At 46.5% G+C, this 13,230-nt stretch overlaps 1 protein-coding gene across 1 annotated transcript in view; it reads left to right on the top strand.

Annotated features, from left to right (window-relative positions):
* Nucleotides 1-11,742, top strand: part of LOC108580115 (retinal homeobox protein Rx1-like) — a 39,529-nt gene extending 27,787 nt beyond the window's left edge. The window contains exons 3-5 of the mRNA XM_017943780.1: nt 10,624-10,721; nt 10,809-10,987; nt 11,579-11,742. Coding sequence (XP_017799269.1) covers nt 10,624-10,721; nt 10,809-10,987; nt 11,579-11,742 — 441 coding nt within the window. The remainder of the gene's footprint in view (nt 1-10,623; nt 10,722-10,808; nt 10,988-11,578) is intronic.
* The last annotated feature ends 1,488 nt before the right edge of the window (nt 11,743-13,230 follow it).

Here is a 13,230-nt window from a genome sequence, read left to right on the forward strand (position 1 = left end):
GTTTTTAGCCTGACCGCGTTACGAGGCCAGCAAAGGGCCTTCATGTAGGGCACACGCATAGAAAATCCACGCATGTGCCTGCTCGTTTTAATATTCCATATAATGTTATGAAACCTTTGTCGGCATATGGTCCTGAGGCCAGCAATTAACAATTAGCTGGCGGTCCTTGTAATCGAATTACGAAGCCCATTGTCGGGCTCAGGTACAAACGTATTCAGTTCCACTGGTTGCTGCTCTGCCCCTCCCTCTCCCTCGCCTTTTCTCTCTAACTCTCTCTCACCCCTCCTTTCCTCGCCTTCATTGGCTCGTCTCCTTTTTTTCCGGAGTGGTTTAAGATCGAATTTCTTGCCGCTGCATGCGCTCCACGGTTTCTCTCCTCAGTCGGCGCATAGATGCAAAATGCAACCGTGAGGGGATCCCTTACAAAGGCAGGGCCGTGCCACTCTCTCCGACGGGGATGAATGTCACTTCGTGAAAATATATCCGTTTCAGGAGTTCGAGATTTCTGGCCGGAGTATATACCGGTGGATCCGAGGCCCAGGTACAATTCGGCTCGAGCCGAACGACGAATGCGAACCTTGGAAATCGCACCCCCTCGGGGGATTAGTAACACTAAACTGGCCCGTGATCCTTCGTAGATCGAACCGTCTATTTCCATCGATCGCTCGTACTCTGCGCGACAGATAAGCGATCTGAGTTTCCTCCAGAATGACGAAGATGTACACTTGGAATATCTGTATTTGTACGGTCAGCTCGCAACCCTTCGCGTCGAAATTTCACCGGTAGGCCGAAAACGTTGGGCGGAACGTGCAAAGGGTACGGTAAATTATCAATTCCGCGATCCCGTTCAATTAACCCCATTCGAGGGCCGCAAGAGGTTCGTTTGATCGAGATATCGCGCGGCCCTTTAACGAGTAACCGATGTCAAACGCAGCCAAGAGACAAGGTGGAAGGAGAGGGAGAGAAGCTGTCGGGTGATTCGCGGGGGAATACACCGAATTCGAGATATATCCAGCAGAACTAACTATTAATTTGGTTCCCAGGCGGTAGTAGGAGGGCTGGCTGGTCGCAAGTGAAAGAAGAAAGGGGGAGAGAGAGACTGGCAAGTCGTCGAACGGTGGAAAGGAGAAGAGGGGTGGAAAGGCAGGACCAGAAAGCCTCCGGGGCAACAGATTACCGTGTGTACGGCCTATGGATCCTCTCCCCTTCGCCTTTTCCCTCCGTTACCCATCTCCTGGTCGACGTGGCTGGCCCGTGAAGTTAATAATCATCAAAAGTCACAGTGTTTGTCGAGGGCGGCCGCCCTTTGTGCGCCCACGCGTGCTCCTGACGCTAATATGACTCCAGCCGGGCTTTATTACGAGTTATTAGAGTTATTACATCGGCGACGGATTTTCACGTGCAGCCACGCTGCTGCACCCGGCTGCAAACGGTTCCTTTATCCACCCGTTCTCTCGCGGTTTTTCCACCTTTTTCCTCTTTTAGCTCGCCTCTCCCCCAATTATCGTGATCGGGGGTTTCGTTAGCCAGTTCCACTCTGTTTCCAATTCTCCTCGACGAACATATTTTCGCCAAAGTTTCCCGTCAATCGATAGTACACAAAAAAAAGACGAAAAATACGGAGGACGTCACAGTTACCTAGTATCTGATAACGTTTCAATTATCCTATCCTTTGGAATATTATTCTGATCCAAGTGTACATTCCACCGACCTAAATTTATCCCGTCTCTCAAGTATAATTGAATCCCTCGGAGTAGAAACAGTTTGAACACAGGGACAGGGTACGACACCGAGAATAAACTATCACCGCGACTGTCACCGCTTTATTCCCGGTTCTCCGTAATGGCGGCGGACGGCGCAACCTGCGCGCAACTGGCGCGAAGATTCATTCCGTGGTTGTCGCGTATCCATCACGACATATATATATATATATATACAGAGAGAGAGAGAGAGTAGAAGTCGGTCTCTCGTGCAGGGTTGCGAGCATATTGCTCGGTAAATAGGTTGGTGGACAAAGGGTGCATTCAGTCGAATCCGATTCCGCGGCTGCCGAGCGAGAAAGGGAGTCCAGGAAGGACAATGAACGCGCGGTGTCAAAATACGAGGGCCATAAGGCTAATTTGCCGAATTTCTGCGCGGCTCATTCACGCGATACGCCCTCGTGATTAGGCCGAGGCCAAGCACGGCCCGTTGTCTCGCCCCGTCCCGCCATTGTGACCGACTTTTTAAAGCGAGACCATCCGCCGTCGGATAAAGAAAGCGGGGCTTTTTGATTTAGCCGCGGTTCCACCGCGATTCACCAACGCGGAGGATGGCTAATTAACGGAGACTTTAATACTTGCGTTTAGACTGTTTTGTTGGGTTTCTGGGCTCGGGTATAAATGGATTGAAAACGATCGGTGTAAGAATTGCAACGACAAGGGGACGAACGAGTTTTATTGAATTAATTACGAATTTTCGTTGGAACGACTGATTAGGATAATTGAGTAGAGGGATGAAAGTACGGCAAGATCTGTGGACGGATTTATCATTTTTCGAGATGTACCTCTAAATTCAGGTGAATGAATTGAATCAATGGAAAATTTTCGTTGAAGAGATTAATTATGATAACCGAGAGATCCTATTTTTGCAAGAATTAGACGGATGACAGATACATCGACACAGTTATAGCAAGTTTCTACGAGAGATTTATCATTTTTCAAAGTGTAAGTAGAGAAAAGGAGATAATTTTAATACTTGGAGTAATATGCACAGGTGTTTGAATGTACAGTTACCGGAATCGATCGGTATTTTGTTAAGCAGGAAAGCGTCAGGATTTTCATAAGTTCGTTGAATTATTTTTGCTTGGTAACGGCCAGCCCCTTCGTCTTGCGTTCGATTTAAACCCCTCTTTCCTTCGACGTCGACAGGGTCTTAATAAGAAGGATCGAATTTCAGGGCACGATTCGTGTACTTGACACTTCCGTGTTTCTCCGATCATTGAAAAAGTCGATCGTGTTCGTAATCCTTGGGAGAAAAGAGAAAAAAGAGGGAGAAGAAACGGCGAAAGAAAGAAAAGAAAAGAAGACATTTAGCCCACTTGCAGGTAATTGCCGGTATATTATTCCCGCTGACTCGCGCGCGGTTTACCTTTCTTCTCTTTCGTTTTTTCTCCTCTCGTCCAAATTACCAGCTTTCTGTCTTTACTCTCCGTCCGCGTCTATCTTTGGATTAACTGCAATCTAATAATCCTTTGTTATCTGACAAAGACCGCATCCTCTGCCTGGTGTATTAATAACATTTATTCCCGGTACTTGACTCGCCATTAAAAAGAGAGAGGAACCGCGTAAGCGAATGACGCGAAACGAGCAACGGCGGATAGAATAGGAACGCGAAGTAGGGCATCGCAAACTAATTTTAAGTGCATCGATTAAGCGGCTCTTTAGCCGCTGATTAATATCGGCCGGGACGAAACGCTTGATACTTTGCATAATTCTCTCCGTCTCTCTCTCTCTCTCTCTCTCTCTCTCTCTCTCTTTCTCGCGGTTAATCAAATAACCGGAATATTCGTATATTTATTTTCGAGCCTGGCACGATAAATACCGGCGAGCAATGCAAACAATCGTGTTTCTCTTCCCCTACCCCTGGGATTGCTAAAAATATTTCACTTCGGAACGTTGGATCGTCAACTTTCTACTCTTCTATCTTCAGATTTTGCGCTATTGTAATTCTGAGTTGGTGCGACGAGGTCTGACAAGCTCAAGGCCATAATGTTCGTTCTCTGCAGTTGTAGGAATAACATATCGAATTTAATTTAGCTTACCTTATTCAAGTTGAATTCCTCTTATCCTCAGAGTTTTTAAGATTTTACGAGATTCTAATAGTTGGAGGCTTTGAAAATAATAATTCTAAATTCTGAAAGTGTCGCAAACGTTCAAAGTGTCGAATCGTTTCATATCGCTCAGAAAATATAAATTTGACAGGAAAAGGAGTGGAAAATGTACATACTATTGGAAATGGGTTATGGAAAGAAATAGTCTTTTAACTTTGTAATATGCTATTTATTTACGGACTCGGAGGAAACGTCTTTATGCTATTGAATCTTCTAAAGGACTGTTTTTGGACACCCAAAAAGAAAGTTGGGGTCCCCTTATACCTAAAAACTGTTTACTTTATGGTATCGCATTGTGCAGTGCGTGACACGAAGGCGGACACCAGACACATCTGGTGGAAATCTTAGTCCCTTTGTTTAAAATAACGCGGAGACATTTTTGTCCTCACTTGATTATTTCCATAGGGTGTTGTTAGAAATAATCCAACATTTTTGTTTGCAACATTTTTTTGCCAAACTACCAAAAGTGTCTCAAAAATCGTGTACAACCTGTATATAGTTCTTCAGAGAATTTATTAACTAGGAAAAAGAATTGGTGATTTTTTAAACGAATAAAATGTACGAATTTTATTGTTGTCTTTATTGTAGTCTGTCGAAATTGTTATCTTAATAATAGTTCTGAAACATCCCCTACGCAAAAGGGAATAACAATTGGATTACAATTCGCCCATTGGAATGTTGTAAAATTGACTTTCGCAGAATAAGAGCATTGGAAACTGTTTTTACGTTCAAACAGAAAGTTCGCCCATTCGCTAGCAGAAATTCCTTCTACACGCGTAATTTATCGCTGAACTGTCCTAACAATGAAAGTTGTAGGAAAATTAAATTACCCGCTATAATTATGAATAGCCGGAATACTTTGAATTATGTGTCGTACTGGCGAATGGAAAAATGAATTCACGTTAAATAGTTATTGTATTTCCAGCGAGAATGCACGTTCATTTGGTGTTTCATTTACGAAGATTTATTTACTCGACAAGCGAATGATAACCTTAGAATTGCACGACAGCTCGACGCCGCGCGATCTAACTTTCTTCCCAGAGTGAAACTGTGAGCATTATGCAAAGTATCAAGCGTCTCAAAAACTACTGCACCTATGGAATCTCCTTGCAAAAAAAAAGGAAAAAATTGCAATTCTTCGAGTTACACCACTATCAATGCTAAGAAAATATATCGAGCTTCCTCGAAATCACTCTGTCTACTAGAAAAACGTATAGACGTTCGATTGCACGAGTGCAGTTAATGATAATCGCAGCACCGGTTGAACGATCGACTGACTTCCCGACAAAAACGATCTTGACGATCTACCTTGAAAGGAAACGCACAACAAGGCTCATTGTTGAGGCAACGGGTGCACGAGGATCCTCTCGACCTACGAGCGAACGATCCGACGGCAGTGTCCGTCGTACACGGAGCCGTTTAGTCTCATTGTAAAAGTGAAATCGCCTCGTGTTTGGGATGTTATTTGTAGCACATTAGTATTGTATCGCAGTACGCCGGGGTTAGGCCGGGGCGTTGGAGTGTTTAAGGGTGATTACACGCAACGACAGGGGTGGCTTTATTGGAGGAGTTCGCCAGTGATCCTCATCCACTCTGCTCAGCTTAACTACGTCTTAACTACCGTCGAATCAACTTTATTCTCCCTCGATTCTCTATATGAATACACCAGAAATTCATTTAAAAACTAATCCTCGCGTACCTACACTTTGCAAACTTTCAAATATTCTTCCCTCTATATTTCTTTCACCGCTGTATTTACCATTCGCGCATACAACCCTTTTTTCTATTTCGCGGGACTCGCAGTCCTCTCCTTGTGCAAAGGACGGTCGAAACCGGGCGGAATGTCGTTAGAAATACAAGGAACGTTGTTGTAAGTGGCGCGGAGTCGCGTCGAAAATCAAAACGTGCAGGAAAGTCGGTTGATCGGGGGCTCGTACCTGAACTCCGTCCCGTTTAACTAGAAACCGACCACCTACCCCTCGTCTGCGGAATTGATTTAACTCGCACGCTGCACGAGTCACGCCGCATCGTCAATTATCCTCGAACGTATCCGCACTGCGGATGCATAGACGACTGGCTGTGTTGCGCGCCTGGGCCTGCCCTTGCTGCCGACACGCTCCCGAAACCGAATCGAAATGAGAACGACTGTATAGGATTGAATTTGCACGACAGTTTGACAGGGCCCCGAAGGAGAAAGAGGGAGAGGAGGGGGAGAGAAATAGTATGGGCTAGGGTGAGAGAGGACGGAGAAACGGCCCCGTTGCTCGAATCGCCGGGGGAACAGAGAAGCGAAGGGGGATAAAAAGCACGCGGAATAATAGACTCCAACCCTCTCCAAACATCTCCCTTCTCTATGCATACCGCGACCACGTTCTGCCCTGGACCGGAATCTAGGCTTATATTCGAAACGTGTCCCCCTACTCTGACACCGCTACATCCACGCGATAGAGCTTTGATAAACTTGTAATACAGCCAATGGAAAACTAACTGTTGCCCTCTGTCCCTGTTTCTTTTTCCTTCGTGGACTGTGGTGTGGTTCGGTGAACTGGTGTTCGTTAGAGGATTATTCTGTTTGGGTGAGTCTTTGAGGGCAGTCTTGAGCTTGAAATTTTCTGCATTTCTCAATCTTCGAGAAAGTTATTTATATTATGTCGAAGAATTTTTGTGACCTTTTGGTAGCTTCGTTACTTCTGAGGTACTTTATCGTGTCTAATTAAAAAAGACACTCCGTAGATTTTGTGAGTAGAGTTTGCCGATATGCTGCATAAGTGGAGTAGGAGAATAGAAATAACGAATCTCTCGTTAGTGGTGAAGGATCTATCGACGACACAAACGAAATATATTTGAATAGAGAACCAGAGAAATTTTATAGCTACGAAAAGAAGCGTTTGAAATATTGATCTATTATAAATTGGGTGACCTAATATTTACTACCGACACTAGCCATTCCAACCGATACAAAATTCCTATCCACTTCGTGCTAAGTTTATCCTAGCACCAATAATACATCGTATCCGAGGCAAATTCATTACTCTCTTCGTACCAACGAAACATCCGAACAAAGTTCGAACCGCAGCATTCCTAGGGAAATAAGCTCGCCAATTTACGCTCGCCTAAAATATCGAGAGGCGAAGTTTAGGCCAGCGGGCGAAATCGCGGACGCGTGAAACGCGCGCTGACACCTCTGCCGGTCTGCAACTCTTTCGCAAGGAGCGTAGGCCACCGGGATCGTCGAACAATAGACGAAATCTGTTAATACCGCCGCGAACGACAATGCGTTCGACGTGGCGTGAGCGGCTCTCGAATACCTTTTTACCGGCGCTAATCCGAGAGTTCGTCGCTCGTCGGCGAGGATAAAGCGATCATCGTCCCGGAACGATGCGCTCTCGAGAGCAGTCTGAAAGATCGAACAGGGCCTTGCAAGAGGAGACGAATGAAACGGCGAGAGAGCCGAGGATGGAAAAGTGATTTTTGCCGGTGATACGTTAGCGGACCTCGTCATCGTACCTACGGCCCTTCTGTGTACTCTCGGATCGACGAAAGCTGTTACGCGGCGGCCTGAACGACGTTAACGTCGATATTTCCCTGTAAACGACCACTCTGTCGACCGGTGTTTCCCTGCCGCGCGAGGGATCCGAGATTTTCCGGGTCCAACTGCAAAGCGCGCCGCCAGCAAAGTGGTTTTCTGTCGAAAGTAACCGGGCTTGGCGTGAACGCGATTTCGGCCGCGTTTCAAGCGTGGACCGCGCACGAAATGGAAGAGAAAATCGTTAACGAAAATTCTGCACCCTGTACGGAATCTCTCTCTCTCTCTCTCTCTGTGAGTCTCCGTCGTTGCGAGTTAATCACATCAGATGTGAATATATTCCTCCGTTTTTTCATCCAAAGTGACAGAAAAATTGCATTCGAACATTCTGCATTGTTCGAGGTTGTTAAATCGCAGGGACGATCGTTCTTTAGGAAGTGTCGCCCCGCGGCTTGGTCCTGTCCACGCAGGCGAACGCAACGTGCAATATTAATCCCGGAATTACTTCCATTTTATTCCAATTTTCTTGCATTTAAACCGTCTAAGCGAGTTTACCTTGGCAATATCATTGCCCGAGCAGCGTTTCGTGCAGCATCTAAAGAAAGAGGGAGGGATAAGAGGCGGATGGATGGCTGGCTGGCCGAGAAAGAAGAAGGCCGTAAGGACGAGGAGGGAAACGTGGGAGGAAGGTGGGCGGGGAGAAAGATGGGCCGGAGATGGAGAAGGTGGAAGTACCTACTCTAATAAATTTACGACCTAAAATGGTTAAGCCGCGTTAGCCCTGTTCTTTATATTTCCGCGAAAGAGGAAGGGAGAGAGAGAGGGCGGAGACGAGGCGGCAGCATCCCAGAGCGGATTCTCGTTCCTTCTGGAAGAAACAGGACAGATAGAAGAGGGATGCACACAGAGTGTCTTGTGTATAGGCGACAGGCGTAGTTGGCTAAGAGAAGAGAGGGGCTGGTGAGACGGAGAAAGATTGTTAAGGAAGGACGGAGATAGTTGGTGAAGGATGAAAGATGAGAAGAAGTGGATATATAAGAGATACGAAGGGAAATTCGCTTATTTTCCCATCATTTCGACGTGGCATCTTGTCCATGGCCTTTCCTCATCCACGGAGCCAGGAAAGAAAATTGCTTCTCGTCCTCGAGAGCGGAATATCGTCCTGATGAGCCCGGGAATGCCTCGATATCCGTCCCCCTCCATCATCCCTAAACGTTCCCTGTCTCACCAGAGTCATCCGGCTAACGCGGCCTCTTCTGTCGTTCCTTCCGCGTTTTCGACCGTTTCTCTTCCCGTTTTTCTGTCACCGACCATGTCGTCGTCCCGAGACATTCAATTTCTTCGTTATTTATCATTCGAACGTGACACTTGGTACGCCGGCTGCAACGAGAAGCTGCGTAGAAATTGGGGGGTGAAAAAGGAGAAGGACGGTCGGAGGAGAGACGACGGGAATTCAGGGAGTTAAACGGGAAATTATGGAGTGGATTACATAATAAAACGAGGCAGAGAGAGACGACGATGGGAAATGTAGAGAGAGTTTGTTTGAAGACGCACGCGCAATCCGTCACGGTCCGCCACGCCGGAGACGAGCAGGATATTCGTTGCGACGGAAGTCTTTCTGGGAAATTCGATTTCAGGATCTGCAGATTCCCGCGCGAATCAGATTGGTTTATTCGTTGTATCCTGGCGTCGATGGAGGCCAATGGCTGTGTAAACGATAGGAATTTCTCCCGGAGAAAATTCGATAACCGTTATTCCGTCGAAATACCAATTTTAGTAGGCGTTCAAATAGCTAATCTATTATTTTTGTAATTCGATCTGCAACGATTAGGTAAAATAACAATATTTACTTTCGATAATTTAAATGAAATTTAGTTAGAAATTTAGTAGTCTCATTTTACTCGACGCGAACGAAGGAAAATCGAGTTAGACGACAGTGTCGTTTAAACGCAAAACACATCCTTACCGTCGTTCCTCGAATAAAATGTACCACAAAAACCATTCCGCCTGAATAAACAAAGGCAAACTGCCTTACCCCTGTTTCACACTCTCTTGCTCCAAACTCAATTACTTATTCACACCCAGCGTTACGAGCCGTGACTGGCTACAGCAGCCCACACGAACGTGACGGTGCGATTTCTTCGGCGCCAAAAAAGGATATCCGAAGCTGACCGATCGTTCGCATCGACGGATCCCTCTCCATCCTCCATCTTTATCCATTCTTCCCCTCCAATTCTACTTGCTCCCTTCTACACACGCACACGTAGATTGGTCGCGCGGAATATAGGGCCTATCGGCGTGTCTCTGCGGCGCTGAATAATTCATAAGGCGAGAAGCCAGCAGCCGATACTTATCGCGATAGACTTTAGCGGGCTGCCAACAGCAGCCATGTTACAATAAAGAAATCAACATGGCCGACGGTAGTTTTCGTCCCTCCACGTCGCCTGGCTGGTGCCCCGTGTTCACGCTTGCCCTTCTTCGGTCCACCTTGGCACGTCGCTCACTTTCGATTTCGCCCCGTAGTTACCCTCTTGATGCCGAGGGAGAAGGCTGGTCCCCGCGCGGACTCCTCACCCTACCCTCAGAGCCTCCCTTCTTACCTCCTTTTCTTGGCCCGTGCTGCCTCCAGGGGTGGACCGCCCCGCCCAGAGACATTTCTCCGCAGCCCTCCTTTCGCAGCCCGAGCAACACAGCGAAATTGAAGAAACTGAACGCCACCACGGACAGCCTCGATGAATGAGACAGAGTGAGGGGAAGTCTGTGTGGAAGGGAGAGAAAGAAGGGGATAAGGGAGCTTTGGCAGCCACTTTTCTCGCCTTCCTTCGGATCGCGGCACGCCAAAGGAACTCCATTTGCTGGAGGCTACCCTTGCTTTAGGGCTTGTCTCACTCTCTCTCTCTCTCCCTTCCTGCGCGCGAACCTTCTCTACGTGCTTGGTCCTCCGGTTGGAAAAATTTCTCGATCAACTTGACTTTAACCGCGAATGCGTCGATTTTCTCGTTGGTACCTACCTTTCTCTATTTTTCGCTGCGGTGAATTGGTCCTACGATTATATAGAATGGATGGGTTTTCATTTTCGAAGTTAGAGAAATTGCGGAACGTAACTTGGAACGTGTGGGAATTGAACGTTTCGATAGAGGTTTTCGAACTTTCCATAAATTACGGCCTGATTGAATTGTGTAAATGCGAGGACGTCGATAACCGTTCCCGTGTTTTCGTGTTTCAGGTGTGGTTTCAGAATAGGCGGGCAAAATGGCGCAGGCAGGAGAAGATGGAAGCCGCGAGACTCGGCCTCAGCGAGTACCATCATCCTGCAAATATGAGGTAAGTTCTCGAACGGTAGGAATTCATTTTTCGATTTTTTGAAGGTTGACGAGGTGTATTGATCGGTGTTTCTTCATTTCTGTGCAGAAACGTAGCTGGACCGGCTTTGGGCTTACCAGGTGATCCTTGGCTCACTCCTCCGGGTTTGTTAAGCGCCCTTCCTGGCTTCCTGGCTGCACCTCACACAGGATATCCCAGTTATCTAACCTCCCCGAGACGACTGCCGTCGCCGCCGAACGTCGCCGCCGTTGGAAACGCTGTACCAGGTGAGATCTTCACTTTAATTACACTTTTCGAAGGTGAAAAGTATATGTCGAAAGTGCGGAACAGCTTTAACGTCTAGATTTCACTGTGCAAATTTAATCACCGAACATTGAGCTGATGATACTTAACTCCACACATCTGCATTTACCACAGTTGTTTAGCCTCGTTTAAGGTTCTTCACAGTATTCTATAAAAAAGAGGATCTTTAATCCTCTTGGTTGCGATAACGAGATAAAAATTCAAACTCATCTCTACTTAACCCTTTCACTGCTATTGGCGCCTACAGACGCTTTGAAAATTTTCTCGCGCTGTGCTTTTGGTGACACACTTTCGCCTTAATTCGATCCTTAAATTTCGCTTAAAATTCAATCCTCCGAGTACTCACTTTAATTTACTAGTAAAAATTCAAACGTCGGAAATTTTCAAACGCCGAAACGAAAGGGTTAAGGAAAGCTTCTACCACTCGACAAAGCAGTTTCCACATCTCTGTTTTCACTTGAAAAAAGAAAAAAAAACTCTTAGACACGTAGAAATGTTGCATTGATCAACGGACAGGTCAAATGTCAAGCAGAAATGTTGCATTTTGTCTTCAGGAACGCTAAGTGGTGGAATGACGAGCATAGGAAGCGGAGGTCACGTTCCAACGGCGCCACCGAGTCCGCCGGGTCACGATCCACGCACAACTAGCATCCAAGCATTGCGAATGCGGGCCAAAGAGCACGTCGAGAGCATCACCAAAGGGTTGCAGATGGTCTGAAGTTTAAGTTACGACCCGGAAAGGCAACAGCACGAAATCATGCACGACCTGGCCGTGGCCATGTTTTTAACACCGCGAGCGTGACCAGAAGCGAAACTACTACTCTCTACGACTGGAGGACCCTTCGAGTAGGCCGGAGAAATTGTGTCCGGTTAGCACAGGCAGACGACCAGACAAGATCGACAAATACGTTACCCCTTCGTCCCTTTTTTCTACGTGGCTGAAAAACTAACTCTACGCGGCCGTTTCTATTCCATTTCGAACCGTTTTATCGGTTATCGAACACGCCGAAGAGAGTAACAAGAGGGAAAACGACGACGACGAGGAGGACGATTAACGCGACGACGTTCCGAGTACTAATGTTTTTCCAGCGGTAATCGAGAAACGAGAGGAAGAGAAGAAAGGAGACGGAGAGGCTGATCGTTGGTCCGGTTATTACCTAGGCTGATTGATAAATCAAATTTGTTATATCTGTTCTTCGATACCGAAGGAACGAAGAAGTCTGCGGGGACGTACGTTCGAGTTCTCGCTGATTAGAAATAAAACGAGAGAGGAGAAGCTCGAATGTCTAATGTTCCTGAAGCCGTTGGATGATCTGTTCTCTTTCTTTTTCCTTTTTTTTTCGGTTGGTACAGAACTATAGTTCACGATAATAGTGCAATAAACGAGAAGAGAAACAGAGGTCAGAGAGACTATTCGTAGTGAGTTGCGGATGGAGAGTAGCTGTAAGATCCAAAGACGATTCTTTCCGGTTAGCTCGAGCTAAAGAGAACTGAGAAGGATCCCCATTCCCCTTAATTTCCTGAACGATACAGCTCAGTAAGTAATATATTACGTATAGTTTTAACGAGGTTAAAGATCGCGGATGAATGCGTTCCTGTCGAACGTGGTGAGAACCTGTAGAGAATTCGTCATGTAAGAATTTATTCGTAGAAGCTGCAAAACGTGTTGAGAGTGTGGATGATAGTTTCCACGCGAGATCGAGAAAGAAACAATCTTGAAATTTAACTCTGAAACCTCCCCGATCTTCGAATCTCAATTATCGCAAAGATTCGAGGCGAAAGATCGATCTAAAAATTCCCGAATTATCCTTTGAATTTTCCTAAAGCGACAAATATACCAAAGGCTACGAACCAAAAATGAAAAAGGCCACCGAAGGCGAAATTCGACGAAACAGAGAGATTCGGTAAAAGAGAAGAGAAAATGTTCACAGCTTAATAGAATCCCTCGAATCCTCGTCTCACTCTTAACACGATCGACCAGCGTCGCTGTCATCGGCGAACCGAAAAGCTTCGATCCACACACGTTCCAAGGGAGCACACTTTCGTTGCTCCGGAGCGGGCTAGAGAAAAAGAGGAACGACAGTCGCTCGATCGAATCGATCAGCGGCCGTCTAAATATGCAAAGTGGCTGTATCCCGACGAAATGAATTGGTACAAACCGCGAAGGGTCAGTGGCCCAGGCCGGCCGAGACGATCGTTTTCCCCC

Source organism: Habropoda laboriosa, unplaced genomic scaffold, assembly GCF_001263275.1.
Source record: "Habropoda laboriosa isolate 0110345459 unplaced genomic scaffold, ASM126327v1 scaffold2, whole genome shotgun sequence".
NCBI lineage: Eukaryota > Metazoa > Arthropoda > Insecta > Hymenoptera > Apidae > Habropoda > Habropoda laboriosa.